This window comes from Peromyscus maniculatus, chromosome 9, assembly GCF_049852395.1.
Source record: "Peromyscus maniculatus bairdii isolate BWxNUB_F1_BW_parent chromosome 9, HU_Pman_BW_mat_3.1, whole genome shotgun sequence".
NCBI classification, from domain to species: Eukaryota; Metazoa; Chordata; class Mammalia; order Rodentia; family Cricetidae; genus Peromyscus; species Peromyscus maniculatus.
Genome location: NC_134860.1, coordinates 53,327,109 through 53,338,606, shown reverse-complemented (window position 1 = coordinate 53,338,606; position 11,498 = coordinate 53,327,109). Strand labels below are relative to the sequence as shown.

At 50.5% G+C, this 11,498-nt stretch overlaps 2 protein-coding genes across 3 annotated transcripts; one reads left to right on the top strand and one right to left on the bottom strand.

The window, feature by feature from the left end:
- Positions 1–1,432: 1,432 nt before the first annotated feature.
- Positions 1,433–2,883, top strand: Mdp1 (magnesium dependent phosphatase 1). The gene is made up of 6 exons (XM_006988545.4): positions 1,433–1,590; positions 1,701–1,761; positions 1,831–1,941; positions 2,224–2,331; positions 2,425–2,510; positions 2,667–2,883. Exons 1-6 carry the CDS (start codon positions 1,554–1,556, stop codon positions 2,756–2,758), a joined length of 495 nt encoding a protein of 164 aa, XP_006988607.1. The 5' UTR covers positions 1,433–1,553; the 3' UTR covers positions 2,759–2,883.
- A 6,063-nt stretch (positions 2,884–8,946) lies between these two features.
- On the bottom strand, positions 8,947–11,498 carry Tssk4 (testis specific serine kinase 4). Of its 2 annotated transcripts, none has more exons than XM_042284899.2 (4): positions 11,079–11,498; positions 10,532–10,746; positions 9,632–9,995; positions 8,947–9,219 (listed from the first exon to the last, which is right to left on the bottom strand). In XM_042284899.2, the coding sequence occupies exons 1-4, from the start codon at positions 11,367–11,369 to the stop codon at positions 9,037–9,039; spliced, it is 1,053 nt and encodes a 350-aa protein (XP_042140833.1). In that variant the 5' UTR covers positions 11,370–11,498; the 3' UTR covers positions 8,947–9,036. The 2 variants fall into 2 exon arrangements, with proteins under 2 accessions (XP_042140833.1, XP_006988603.1); XM_006988541.4 differs by having other exon boundaries at positions 9,632–10,025; positions 11,079–11,496.

The window sequence follows — 11,498 nt, the reverse complement described above, 5'->3', positions numbered from 1 at the left end:
GGGGGTGTTGTCATCTCTTGTGAAGATCGGCATGCTGAACCCAGGGGAAACATTTCTTCAAAGTTCTAAATGCCAGCTCAGTCTGCTTTGCGCTCCACCTGAGAAAGAAGCTCAGATGGTGTTTGGTCCTCGCCCCGTAGAAGGACCATTAGACTAGGAAAGCCCGCCCTGTATTGCTCTGCAGTCAGCTCTTACTAGCTCGTGAGTGCCAAGTACTGTCACTCTCCCCGGCTCCATGTTATGTGGCTCTCTTGGTAACTTGACGTAAGCCATGGTAGCTAGGTGTGGTGGTTGAGGTCTGTAAGCACTTGGGAGGCTGAGGCATGAGAAGCAAGAATTCTAGAGCAAGCTGGGTGGTGATGGTGCACTCCTTGGCACTCTGGAGGCAGACTCAGGTGCAGTTCTGAGTTCAAGGCCAGGTTGGTCTACAGAGCTAGTTCCAGAACAGCCAGGGCTACACAGAGAAACCCTGTCTTGAAAAACAAAAAGGAGCAGGGTGGTGGTGGCGCACGCCTTTCATCCCAGCACTCGGGAGGCAGAGGCAGGTGGATCTCTGTGAGTTCGAGGCCAGCCTGGGCTACAGATTGAGTTTCAGGAAAGGCACAAAGCTACACAGAGAAACCCTGTTTTGAAAAAAAAAAAAAAAAAGGAAGCCATGATGGAACATTTACACATTGCACATACCTTTGTATGTATGTACATGTATGTCTGCTTACTGAAATGAACATGTGCTGTAATATAAAGTGTTACATGAAAGCCTGGCATTTTGATACCTGTAAAACCAGTATTTGGGAGGTCGAGGCAGGAGTTCAAGCCAGCCCTGACGTCTGTCTCAAACAGCAAAACGTATCATGTAAAACCATGTTTTATTTTTAGAAACTTATTAGAGACAAAACTCAAGGCTTCATTTTCTTCACAGTATTGATGGGAATAGCAGCATCCTATTGATGAGGATGGTAGAAACCTAGGGAAGACATCTCCCTGTGCGGCCCTGCTGGACCTTCAAGCTAGCTTGGAGAACATCTCAGGTTTTACACACATCCTCCACCCCTTTTGTGAGACTGGATTTTCGTTGCCCTCGGTGATCTCAATTCCTAGGTACAAGTAACTCCCTGGCTAGGCCTCCTGTGTAGCTGAGGTTAAGGCACACATCACAGGGTGCGGATGCTGCTACGTTCTCTGCTTTCACTGTTGCTGAAGGCTGGTTTTTATACTATCAAGATGCTGATGTGAAGACAAAGCGAAGGGTAATAAACTGATGAGGTCTCAATTCTAAGATAAAGGTGCAAAACAGAAAGCTTCCGTGGCTTCTGTGGTGCAAAGTGGCGAGTTGGGTGGTGTAGACACGTTTTGCGGCCCCTTCCTCGGAGAGAGGCGTGGTCGCCCGCTGCAGGTTATCTCCCGCCGGAGCCTCCGAAGGCGCTCTTGCGCTGTCGGGCGGCGACGCTCTAGGCACCCGAGCGTCTCCGCTCCTCTGTGGCGCGCCCACGGCCCGCTTGGCCACCATAGAGCTGGGGTGCTCTCGGCGCCGAGTTTGCGTTTGCGAGGGGATCATGACGCCGCTGCCAAAGCTTGCGGTGTTTGACCTGGGTGAGGAACAGCAGGCAGAGTTGCGTGCGGCGCTTCCCTTTTCCGCTCCCGGCGGCGGCTGAGGGTCTGCGCTGCTCCAGATCGAACCTTCTCCCTCCTTCCTCTCGCAGATTACACGCTCTGGCCTTTCTGGGTCGATACACACGTAGACCCCCCGTTCCACAAGAGCAGGTGAGACAACAGGAAGGTATGGGGTCAGGAGGGACTTGGCGGGAGCTGAGCGTGTGTCACCCTCTCCAGCGATGGAACTGTGCGGGATAGGCGGGGCCAGAACATCCGACTGTACCCGGAGGTGCCGGATGTCTTGGAACGGTTGCAGAGCCTTGGCGTGCCGGTCGCGGCTGCCTCACGGTAAGAAAAGTGACAAACAGTCCTGCTGACGCATCTCCACGCACAAGGAAGTTGCATGTCACTCTCTGGGCACCAAAGTGAGGAGGTGCAAATGTCCAAGTCTTTCGTTGCTTTTCTATCCTGTGCTTTCTGTTCTTTTAAATGATTAAACATTGGCTCAGCGCCAGCTATTTCAGAATCCCTGGTATTGAGTAACAGTGAGCAAATCGGTCCCTCTACCCCCATATACCCCGCATCTCTAACACTCTCCTAACGCCACTCATCGCACTTTTTTTTTTCCAGGACCGGTGAGATCGAAGGGGCCAACCAACTACTGGAGCTCTTTGACCTTGTCAAATATTTTGTTCACCGGGAAATCTATCCAGGTAGCAAAGTCGCACACTTTGAGAGGTAGGCAGACAGCTAAGCGTGGGAGCGGGAGTAGCGCAGGCGGGGTCGGGTAGCCAGCTTGCAGCTGGGTTACCCCTGCCCTGTCTTTCACAGGTTACGCCACAAGACTGGAGTTCCTTACTCTCAGATGGTCTTCTTTGATGATGAGAAGCGGAATATCATAGATGTGGGCAAACTTGGTACTGAGTCACGGGGGTGGGAGGGGCGGGGGAGGAGAAAGGGTTCTTAGGAGGATGTAGGGAAATAAATGTAGGGTGGATAATGTATGGCAGGCAGATGAGAGTAATAACGAGGAGTCTTGAAAGGCTGGTAAATGTGACTTCTTTTTGTTCCAGGCGTTACCTGCATTCACATCCAGAACGGAATGAGTCTGCAAACATTAACTCAAGGATTAGAGACATTTGCAAAGGCCCAGGCTGGACCCTGAGGTCTAACCCTGTGGATAAGACTCATCTGAGGTGTAAAACTGAAAAGAGATCAAGAAAGCCTTATCAGATGCATTTGTAATTTATTAAAGTTTCCGTGTGTGACGGTCAGGTTTTTACAACCACAGTATGGGTTGTTTCCATTTTTCTAACGTGTAGACTGGGTTTGGCGGCTCTGGAGCGTCAGGACCAGAGAGAGTGTGAACGAGATTACACTGCATCCCGAGTCCCCCTCCAACGTCTTCCACTGCGTCACACGTCCTTGTAGGGAATAAAACTAACACTAGTTGGGAATAAGGTTGGGGCCGGCCTTTTTAGGCGGCTACTCAAAGAGGAGTGAACCGACCAAGCTCTAGCCTTGTCCCGCCGTGGTCCGGGTCGCGCCTGTTGATGATGTCACGGCTATGCCCTGGATGGATTGGCCAAGGTCGGTCTCAGTTTGAAGATAGTCTCGGAGGAAAGCGGGGAAGGTGAAGTGGCAAGGAATGGGCTGGCCGACTTTTCGGGAGGGGTGAGCCGGGGAGAGACTGGGCCGCCGGGAGGTGCTGGCCAGAGGGGAAGAGGACCAGGAGACAGGCCGACCAGAAAACCCGACATTCTTTGGTGCCAGAAGGTCAACCTTGGCCAACCGCCTTGCCCCAGCCTGCCTTGAACCCGACTGAGTGGGGATGTGAGCAGAAGTTGTGGTAATTGTTAGCTCCCTGGGCACAGGGTTGGAGGAGTTGATTTCCAGTGACTGCTTCCAGTCTTTTCTAAAGTATTGTAGCTTACTTGGTATGAACAAAAGAGGTCTGAAGTGAAGAAGAAAGACGATCTCCTTTAAACTCATATTTGGTGGTGTGGGTGTGCCTGTCGTTGGCAGTATAGTGTGGCAACTCGGTGATGGAGAGGACCCTGACAAGCCCAGGACAGCAGAAAAGGAAGCTCTGGACACAGTGTTCAGAAAGGCTAACCGTTTGCCAGGTGCAGCGCCGAAGGAAGGAACCTTCCAGAAGCAGGAGTACAATAGTTGAGTGAAAATAGAACTTCTGGCCGTTTTGAGATTGTGGGATGTAAGGGTGTAAAAAAGGACAGGATGTAAAAGCATTGATGGTGAGGTCAACAGATATCAAAGACCTTGTATATTCCAGAAGGATTTTCATTTTTATCCTCTCGGCAATGAATGGGAGGATTTTAAGCAAGCGGAGATTTTTAGTTGCAAAGGTTATCATTCAACTGTAGAAAATGGAGGAAGAATTGAAGTCACACTCTCTTGCTGGCGCCCCGGCCCCTTGTGCATCCTTTACTTTGAGCACGTAGAGCAGGACCTTGGATATCTAAGATAACAAGTGGGACAACGGTCATAAAATGTGGCTTGAAATGAAGCTCAGAAGAGCAGAAGAGTGGCTGGAGAGATGGCTCAGTGGTTAAGAGCACTGGCTGCTTTTCCAGGGGACCCGGGTTCAATTCCCAGCACCCACATGGCAGCTCACAACTCCAGTTCCAGGGGACCTGACACCTTTACATAGACATATATGCAGGCAAAACACCAATGCACAGAAAATTAAAAATAAGATTTTAAAAAAAAAAGAGCAAAAGAACATGGGCTCTGGAGTCTGATTGCACTTCTTAGCTTTGTTCTGCATTTTGAGACAGGGTCTTGTTATACAGCCTCGGTTGACTTGAACTCGTGCAGTTCAGGCTGGCCTCAAACTTGCAGCAGTTTCCTGCCTCAGCCTCCCAAGTACCGGGATTGTAGGTTTGCTCCATCTTACCCAGCACAATGCTTTGACTACTACTTAATTTACTCAACCTACTACTTATGACTCTAGACAAAAAAAAAAAAAAAAAAGTTTACATCTTCGTGCTTGTTATCACATTTGTTGAGTGATACTGATACATTCATTGTAGAGAATCGTTTAGAGATGAGCAGTCGTGGTAATGCCTAGCATATACTGTGTATTCACTGATTGGTGGCTAATACTTCCCCCCCCCACACACACAATATAGGTCTGCTCCATCGGACTCTTGAGGGAAGAGAGGAGTCTAACTCCTGAAGAAGCAGTATCGAAACTGAAGAAGACAGAAGAGCTTCTGATCAAACAGGGATTTCTGGAACAGAGGATTCAACAGGAGCGATAAACAGCCAGAGAGCATGAGACCAAGAATGAGCAAAGTAATGAAGAAGAAGCGTGCTGGGGATGGTCCAGGGGGAAGCGGGTACTTCTGACTCTGGTGTTCACGGTGTGGGCTGCATCGGCCACCCTGCAGGCTTTGTGGAGAAAGAAAAGGTTAGAACAGAAGCTGGCACAAACTGATGGGAGGCTGTCCGCCCTGGACGTTCAGCCAGAGGCCATTGAGAATGCCACCACCAGTGCAGAAGGGGACCTGGGCACTAGGAGTGTGGCTTGTGTCGATACTTTGAATTTATTTTTAAGATTACATACTGCTGGGTGGTGGCGGCTCATGCCTTTAATCCCAGTATTTGGGAGGCAGAGGCAGGCAGGTCAAGGCCAGCCTGGTTTACAAAGTGTGTTCTAGGACAGGCACCAAAACTACACAGAGAAACCCTGTCTCAAAAAAACAAAAAAACAAAAAAAACAAAAAAAAAAAAAAAAAGATTACATACATATTCAGTGTGTGTGTGTGGTGGGGGAGGTATGTCCACATGAGTGCAGGTGCTCACATAGACCAAAAGAGGCTATTAGATCCCCTGGCGCTGGAGTGACAGGTGGTCTCGACTTGTCAGATGTGGGTGTTGGGAACCAATGGGTTCTTTGCAAGACTTTCTTTTCTTTTTGTTTTTGCTTTTGTTTTGTTTGAGTGCTATGTGTGTGTGTGGGGGGGGTTGTTTTGTTTTTTTCTTGAGACAGGGACTATGTAGCCCTGACTGTCATAGAACTTTCTATGTAGACCAGTCCAACCTCAAACTGACAGAGATCTGCCTGCCTCTTTGTCTTCTGAGGTGTTTTGTGTTTTTTTTTTTTTAAGATTTATTATTTATTATATACAGTCCTCTGTCTGCATATGGGCCTGCAGGCCAGAAGAGGGCACCAGATCTCATTCCAGATGGTTGGAAACCACCATGTGGTTGCTGGGAATCAAACTCAGGACCTCTGGAAGAACAGCCAGTGCTCTTAACTGCTGAGCCATCTCTCCAGCTCGGTTTTTGTTTTTGTTTTTTAAGATTTTTTTTTATTTATGTGTATATGGGCATGTCTATGTGTGTTTATGCAGTGTGTGTGCGGGTGTCCACAGAAACCAGAGGAAGGTGTTGGATCCTCTGGAGCCGGAGTTAACAGGCGGCTGTGAGCTGCCTCATGTGGGTCCTGGGAACCAAACTTGCATCCTTTTCACTGCGTCTTCTCTCCAGCCCTTACCTGGGATTTCTAAAGCTTCTCCAATAGAATAATATATCTGATGGTTAGACTACCTCGTTACTTTCTTCATGAAAGATCCTCTTGCTGGCCAGGGCATTCTGGGTGAGAACAATCCATTTGTTTTTTAAAGCTTTTGGGAAGGAGCGTGAAATCCAGTGTGAGGCCATAGGATGGAAAGGCTTCATTTGTGTGAGATGAGAAAGCCAATGATGGTTGGGTGGCGGGGGGGTGGGGGGGTGGGGGGGTTGGAGCTGGAGGGAGGGTGCCCCCTGATTCCTTGGCAGTGTATCTTGTTCTTCATGACATTGACAAGGTAGAGGAACTGCTGGGTGACATGGCAGGACAACGGGAGCTGGCCCGGCACGTATCAGATGCCACTCCTTGCCCTATGGGTTCTGGAGATGGTGTGGATGAGGAGACTGGGTGAGGAGGTCAGAGAATATTGGAAAAAGTCATGGACCGCTCAGAAGGGAACACAGAGAGACTCTTGGAACAACCTTGGGAGGGAATTTCCAAAGCGTGCTCTTCGGGGACTGGTTGTTTTCTTTGTCTTGGCCGGTCCTGTCATCCTGTGTCCAGGATGAACCGCTGCAAGATCTAGAGGAGCTGGAGCAAGAGGAATTAACTCAGGAGTGTGAAGCGTGGGCAGCGAGGAGGAAGAACCCCTGGTCGGATTGTCTCGTGTACCTTACACAGGTCTGCCTGCAGGGCCGGTACCCAGAACACTTCGTTAAAGACTTGACGGGGTGGGGCAGATAGTTGGGAAGGTTACTGTCTTCTTAGTACTATCTGTATTATCCTCGAGTCCCAGAGGAGCCAGGCAGAAGCTGCTGCTGCTTCGGGTATCCAGACTGCTGACTGCATTACAGCATCGGACTGAAAGGGAATGGGGACTGAAACCCGAATCCAGCCTGTGCTCCCCTCGGCACGCTGTGGATCCTCATTTCGGGATGCAAATGCACGTGCTAGTGTTCGGTTTTCCCGCTGGTGCTGGGCTGCTGTGGGAATGGGCGGCATCAGGCACAAGGAGCGCGTCTTTTGCCTTGTGTTTGCTGGAGAGGGACCATTCAGCGGCTGTAGGTGTCAGAGCAGGAGCTGGGTGGAAGTTCGACGCCTTTAATACTTCCTTCTTCCCCAAGCTTCCAGAAAGGACGAAGACAAAGAAGCACAATTGGCAGGCGGGGTGTCCTGAGAGTCTGGGGTGTCTTCCTGCTGCATCCTGGGGTGCAAAACGCTGAGCGCTACCGGAGCGTGGCTTGGGGCTTTCCTGCTGAGGTGGCAGTGTGACAGAAGGGCCCACGTTCTCCCCTCTTTGGCTGAACTTTGAAGACAGATCTTGCTGCAGAAGGGGCCCTGGGCTCCCTTCTTTTTGGTAGCGGAAGACTGATTCTTGTCTCCAGTAAAACTGGGTAGATGGATCCCTCATGTCTGCAGGTCTGGTCTGTACCTGGAGTTCTTCCTGCTGCTTCTTAGAGCCTTGTTTTCAGCAGTGACAAGTAATGAGAGAAGAAAGGGAGCCGAGGAAATGAATGGCCGTTTCCGACATCTCCGACTGTGTTCTGCTACCTTTCCGTTTCACTTGTCACAGAGTTGCCTAGTGCCTGAGGTTAAGACATTGCCATTGGCCAGGTGGTGGTGGTGCACACTTTTAATCCCAAAGCTCCGGAGGCAGAGGCAGGCGGATCTCTGTGAGTTCGGGGCCAGCCTGGTCTACAGAGTGAGATCCAGGACAGGCACCAAAACTACACAGGGAAACCTTGTGGGGGGGAAGAAAGAAAGAAAAAGAGAGAGAGAGAGAGAGAGAGAGAGAGAGAGAGAGAGAGAGAGAGAGAGAGAGAGAGAGAGAGAGAGAAAGAAAGAAATTGCCATCAATACCAGGTGTGGTGGCACATGCTTTTAACCTCAGCACTCAAGAAGACAATGGCAGGCAGATCTCTGAGTTCAGACCAGCCAGGGCTGCACAGGTATACCCCGTGTCTCAAAACAAACAAACAAAGTAGGAGGAGGGAAAATTAGCTTAGAAACATGTTGATAGCCAGACATGGTGGGACAGGCCTGTAATCCCAGCGCTCTGGAGGCTACGGCAGGAGGATCATGAGCTTAAGGCCAGTCTGAGCTACAGAGGGAGTTCTAGGATACTTGGAGGAGGAAGGGAGGGGCGGGAGAAGAGAGGAAATCAGATATGAGGAGCCAATGTGAGTCTTTCTCGTTGCTTGGCTCAGTCATGCCTCAATTTTCTTCTGCAGGGGTAACTAGCTCTCCTTTATCCAGAACCCACAGTTCATGAGGCTGGGCTTGAACTCTGTTACTTCAGTATCTAAGAGCCCTGGGACCCCAGCATTCTTTCAGGAGTGGTTGAAGTGTTTCAGGAGGAAAGCGCCACGCACCCAGACACTAAGTAAGCCCTGACGTTTCCGCGTATCATGTCGGCAGACAGTGTGAACATCGAGAAACAGGCTGTCCTGCTCCTTTGCTCGTTCCTCTTTCCAGTGAAAACTTATCCAAGTTGGGAGCAGACACACAACAGAAAGAACAATGCTTTGAACATGTAAATGGGCAGAGCCAGCATCCAGCAGAACAGCCCAGGCTTTTCCCTCCTTGTCCCATCTGCTGCTAGAACATTAGAGAACAAAAATGTGAAATAAGAGCCACAAACGTAATTGGCATAGTAAAGCTTCCCAAGTCAATGTATTAACTTTTACATGTGTCAAGAATAAGGGTTCCCCCCAAAAAAAAGTGAGGGTTCCAGGCTTGGGGCAGAAATCCACCCTTAGTGTGTTCTCCGTGGAGAACTAAGACTCCGTAGAGGAAAGAATGTCTTTGACCCTACATGATGAAACTAATTAGATTTATTTTTATATAAAAGATTTCCCCCCCAGAGCCTCCTGCTTTTCTCCTTGGCCCCCCCACCTCAGCCATCATCAAGTTGTGATTTCCAAGGATTGGTGCCGGTTAGGGGCGCTGACAGACTGATACATGGCCTCGAGCAGCTTGAGCTCATTCACGGGTTGCTCGGGCTGGAACTTGAGCATCCAGGGGTCCTTGAGGACATCCAGGATAGTGGCACGCTTGTTAGCTGGGCGTAGCAACTGGAGGATCAGGTTCTACGGCAGGGGAGAGAGAGGACTTGGCTGAGCGTGCTCCCCCCGTGGGCCACGCAGACAGTGAACAGCTGGACCTAAGGAAGAAGCAGGAGAGCCCATCACACTACTCTGGTGAAAGGGTCTGGGGCCCTGGTTTTACACAGGAACCCTGGCAAGAAACGAGAAGAGCTCTTTGCGCGATCCCTTCTGCCCCAGAGAGCTCACTACTGGAACCTAACTATCAGGGTTTGGAGCTCAGTGGTTAGACCCTCTTGAGCCCTCCCCGCCATTTCGGGTAGGAACTGGAGATGGCTCTAGCTTGAGAAAAACACCTCCCCCAGGGGGGTGGGAGTTGGGAGGCCTAAATTCAGTATTTACTTCCCCTCCCCCTGGGTCATCCCTAAGGCCTCAGCCCTCCTGGGGGAGCCAGCACCTTGCACTCCTGGGAGATGTTGAGGTTAGCTGGGATGGTGACCTCCTTCTGGGTCTCTCTCAGCAGCTTCTTGAGATTGGTGTCATCGAAGGGCAGACGTGCAACCACTAGGGTGTAGAGGATGACGCCCATGCTCCAGGTGTCAGACAGGAAAGGGCTATAGGGCAGGCCTAGCAAGATCTCGGGGCAGGCGTAGGCAAAGCTGCCACAGTAGGTCTGGCTGAGGTGGGAAAGACAGCTCATTTGGCGGTAGGAAGAGCTACTACGCACAGGCTGGCTAGAAGGCACCATCTTGGCGAAGCCAAAGTCCGATATCTTCACATTCTCCCGCTTGTCCAGCAACAGGTTCTCCAACTTTAAGTCCCTACCAGCAGCAGAAAGGCTGGGGGTCAGGCTGGGGAGAGGGCTTAGTATTAGACCGGGAGCTGAAAGGGAGGGGGTCAGAAGTCTAGAGCTGAGGACAGGCTAAGAGGGGGAACTAAAGAGGGGCCGGGCGGTGGCGGCGCACGCCTTTAATCCCAGCTCCCAGCACTTGGGAGGCAGAGGCAGGTGGATCTCTGAGTTCGAGGCCAGCCTGGGCTACAGAGTGAGATCCAGGACAGCCAAGGCTACATAGAGAAACCCCATCTCAAAAAAAAAAAAAAAAAAAAGAAGATCCAAAGCCATGGAGTTGTGAACAGAGCCCCAAAGGGAGAGAGGATGGTACCTGAGGCCACTAGTTCACCACTGTGTATAAAGTGCTCCCACACAGTGGATGCAAGTGTCCTTGACCAGGTGATTACAGTACGGTGAACAAGTGGACTTAGATATTGAGAGAAGTCAAGAGAAAAGGGCAGAAAACGGGCAATATGCATAAAACTCCCCTGAGTGCCCCAAGCCCGGTCCGGTGACTCTCCTCACCGGTGCACGATGCCCTTGCTGTGCAGGTAGGCGATGCCCAAGGCCATCTGGGAGAACCACTTGCCAGCAAGCGTCTCAGAGCAGGCCCCATAGCGTTGGATCCATTCGAGGACATCACCGCCCTGAGCCAGCTCCAGAACGATGTATACTCGGGATGTGGTCTCAATGGCCTGGTAGAAGTTGATGAGGTACTTGTGCCGTAAGACTTTCATTACCTGATCCCGAAAGAGGGAACCGTCAAGCCTGGCCAACGCTGGCTGTGCTGGTCTTCTCTCTACTCTCCCATTGCTACTTACAACTTTGCAACAGAATCAGCTGGTGTCTGGGTAAATTCCATTTTGCATTTTAACTCGGGCATGGATGGTGGGCTGGATGTTTGTACATAGGAAAGAGGTTATGTGTATATACATTACAGGATTTTCCTACTTAAGACTTTCAGTTCTGGTTTGGAGGTTTCTGGATCAACCCCTTTCTATAGTTTCCCCTTAAGACACCTCAAGGAGCTTATTAATAAGCCTCAGTTCCCTCTTTCAGCTCCCTTTCTGACCTGTATCTCACGCGGTAGGAACTTGTTAAGGTAGTCATCGGAGGCCTTCTTCTTTGAGATGATCTTGACAGCCACCAGGACTTTCTGCTTTGTGTAGTACGCCTCATAGACTGTTCCGTAGGAGCCGTGGCCGATGACCTTGCCCACCTCATAACCGTACTCCTCCATGACAGAGCGATAGGTTGGGGTAGCTGGTGTTGTGTCCGAAGTGTCTCCCTTCCCCATGATGTTAGGCTTGCGCTGTGGGGCGGCGCTTTGGTGCTTAGAAGCCTCTGTCTCCCGAGAAGCCATCTTGAGGCCACTGGAGGGAGGGTACCAAAGTGAAGTTAGTCTCCTAATATTTACCTAGTCACACAAGTCTGGGATCCTGGGTTCGGCCCTTCACTAAGAACTTGGAAGGGGAAAGAAAGGAACATTCTT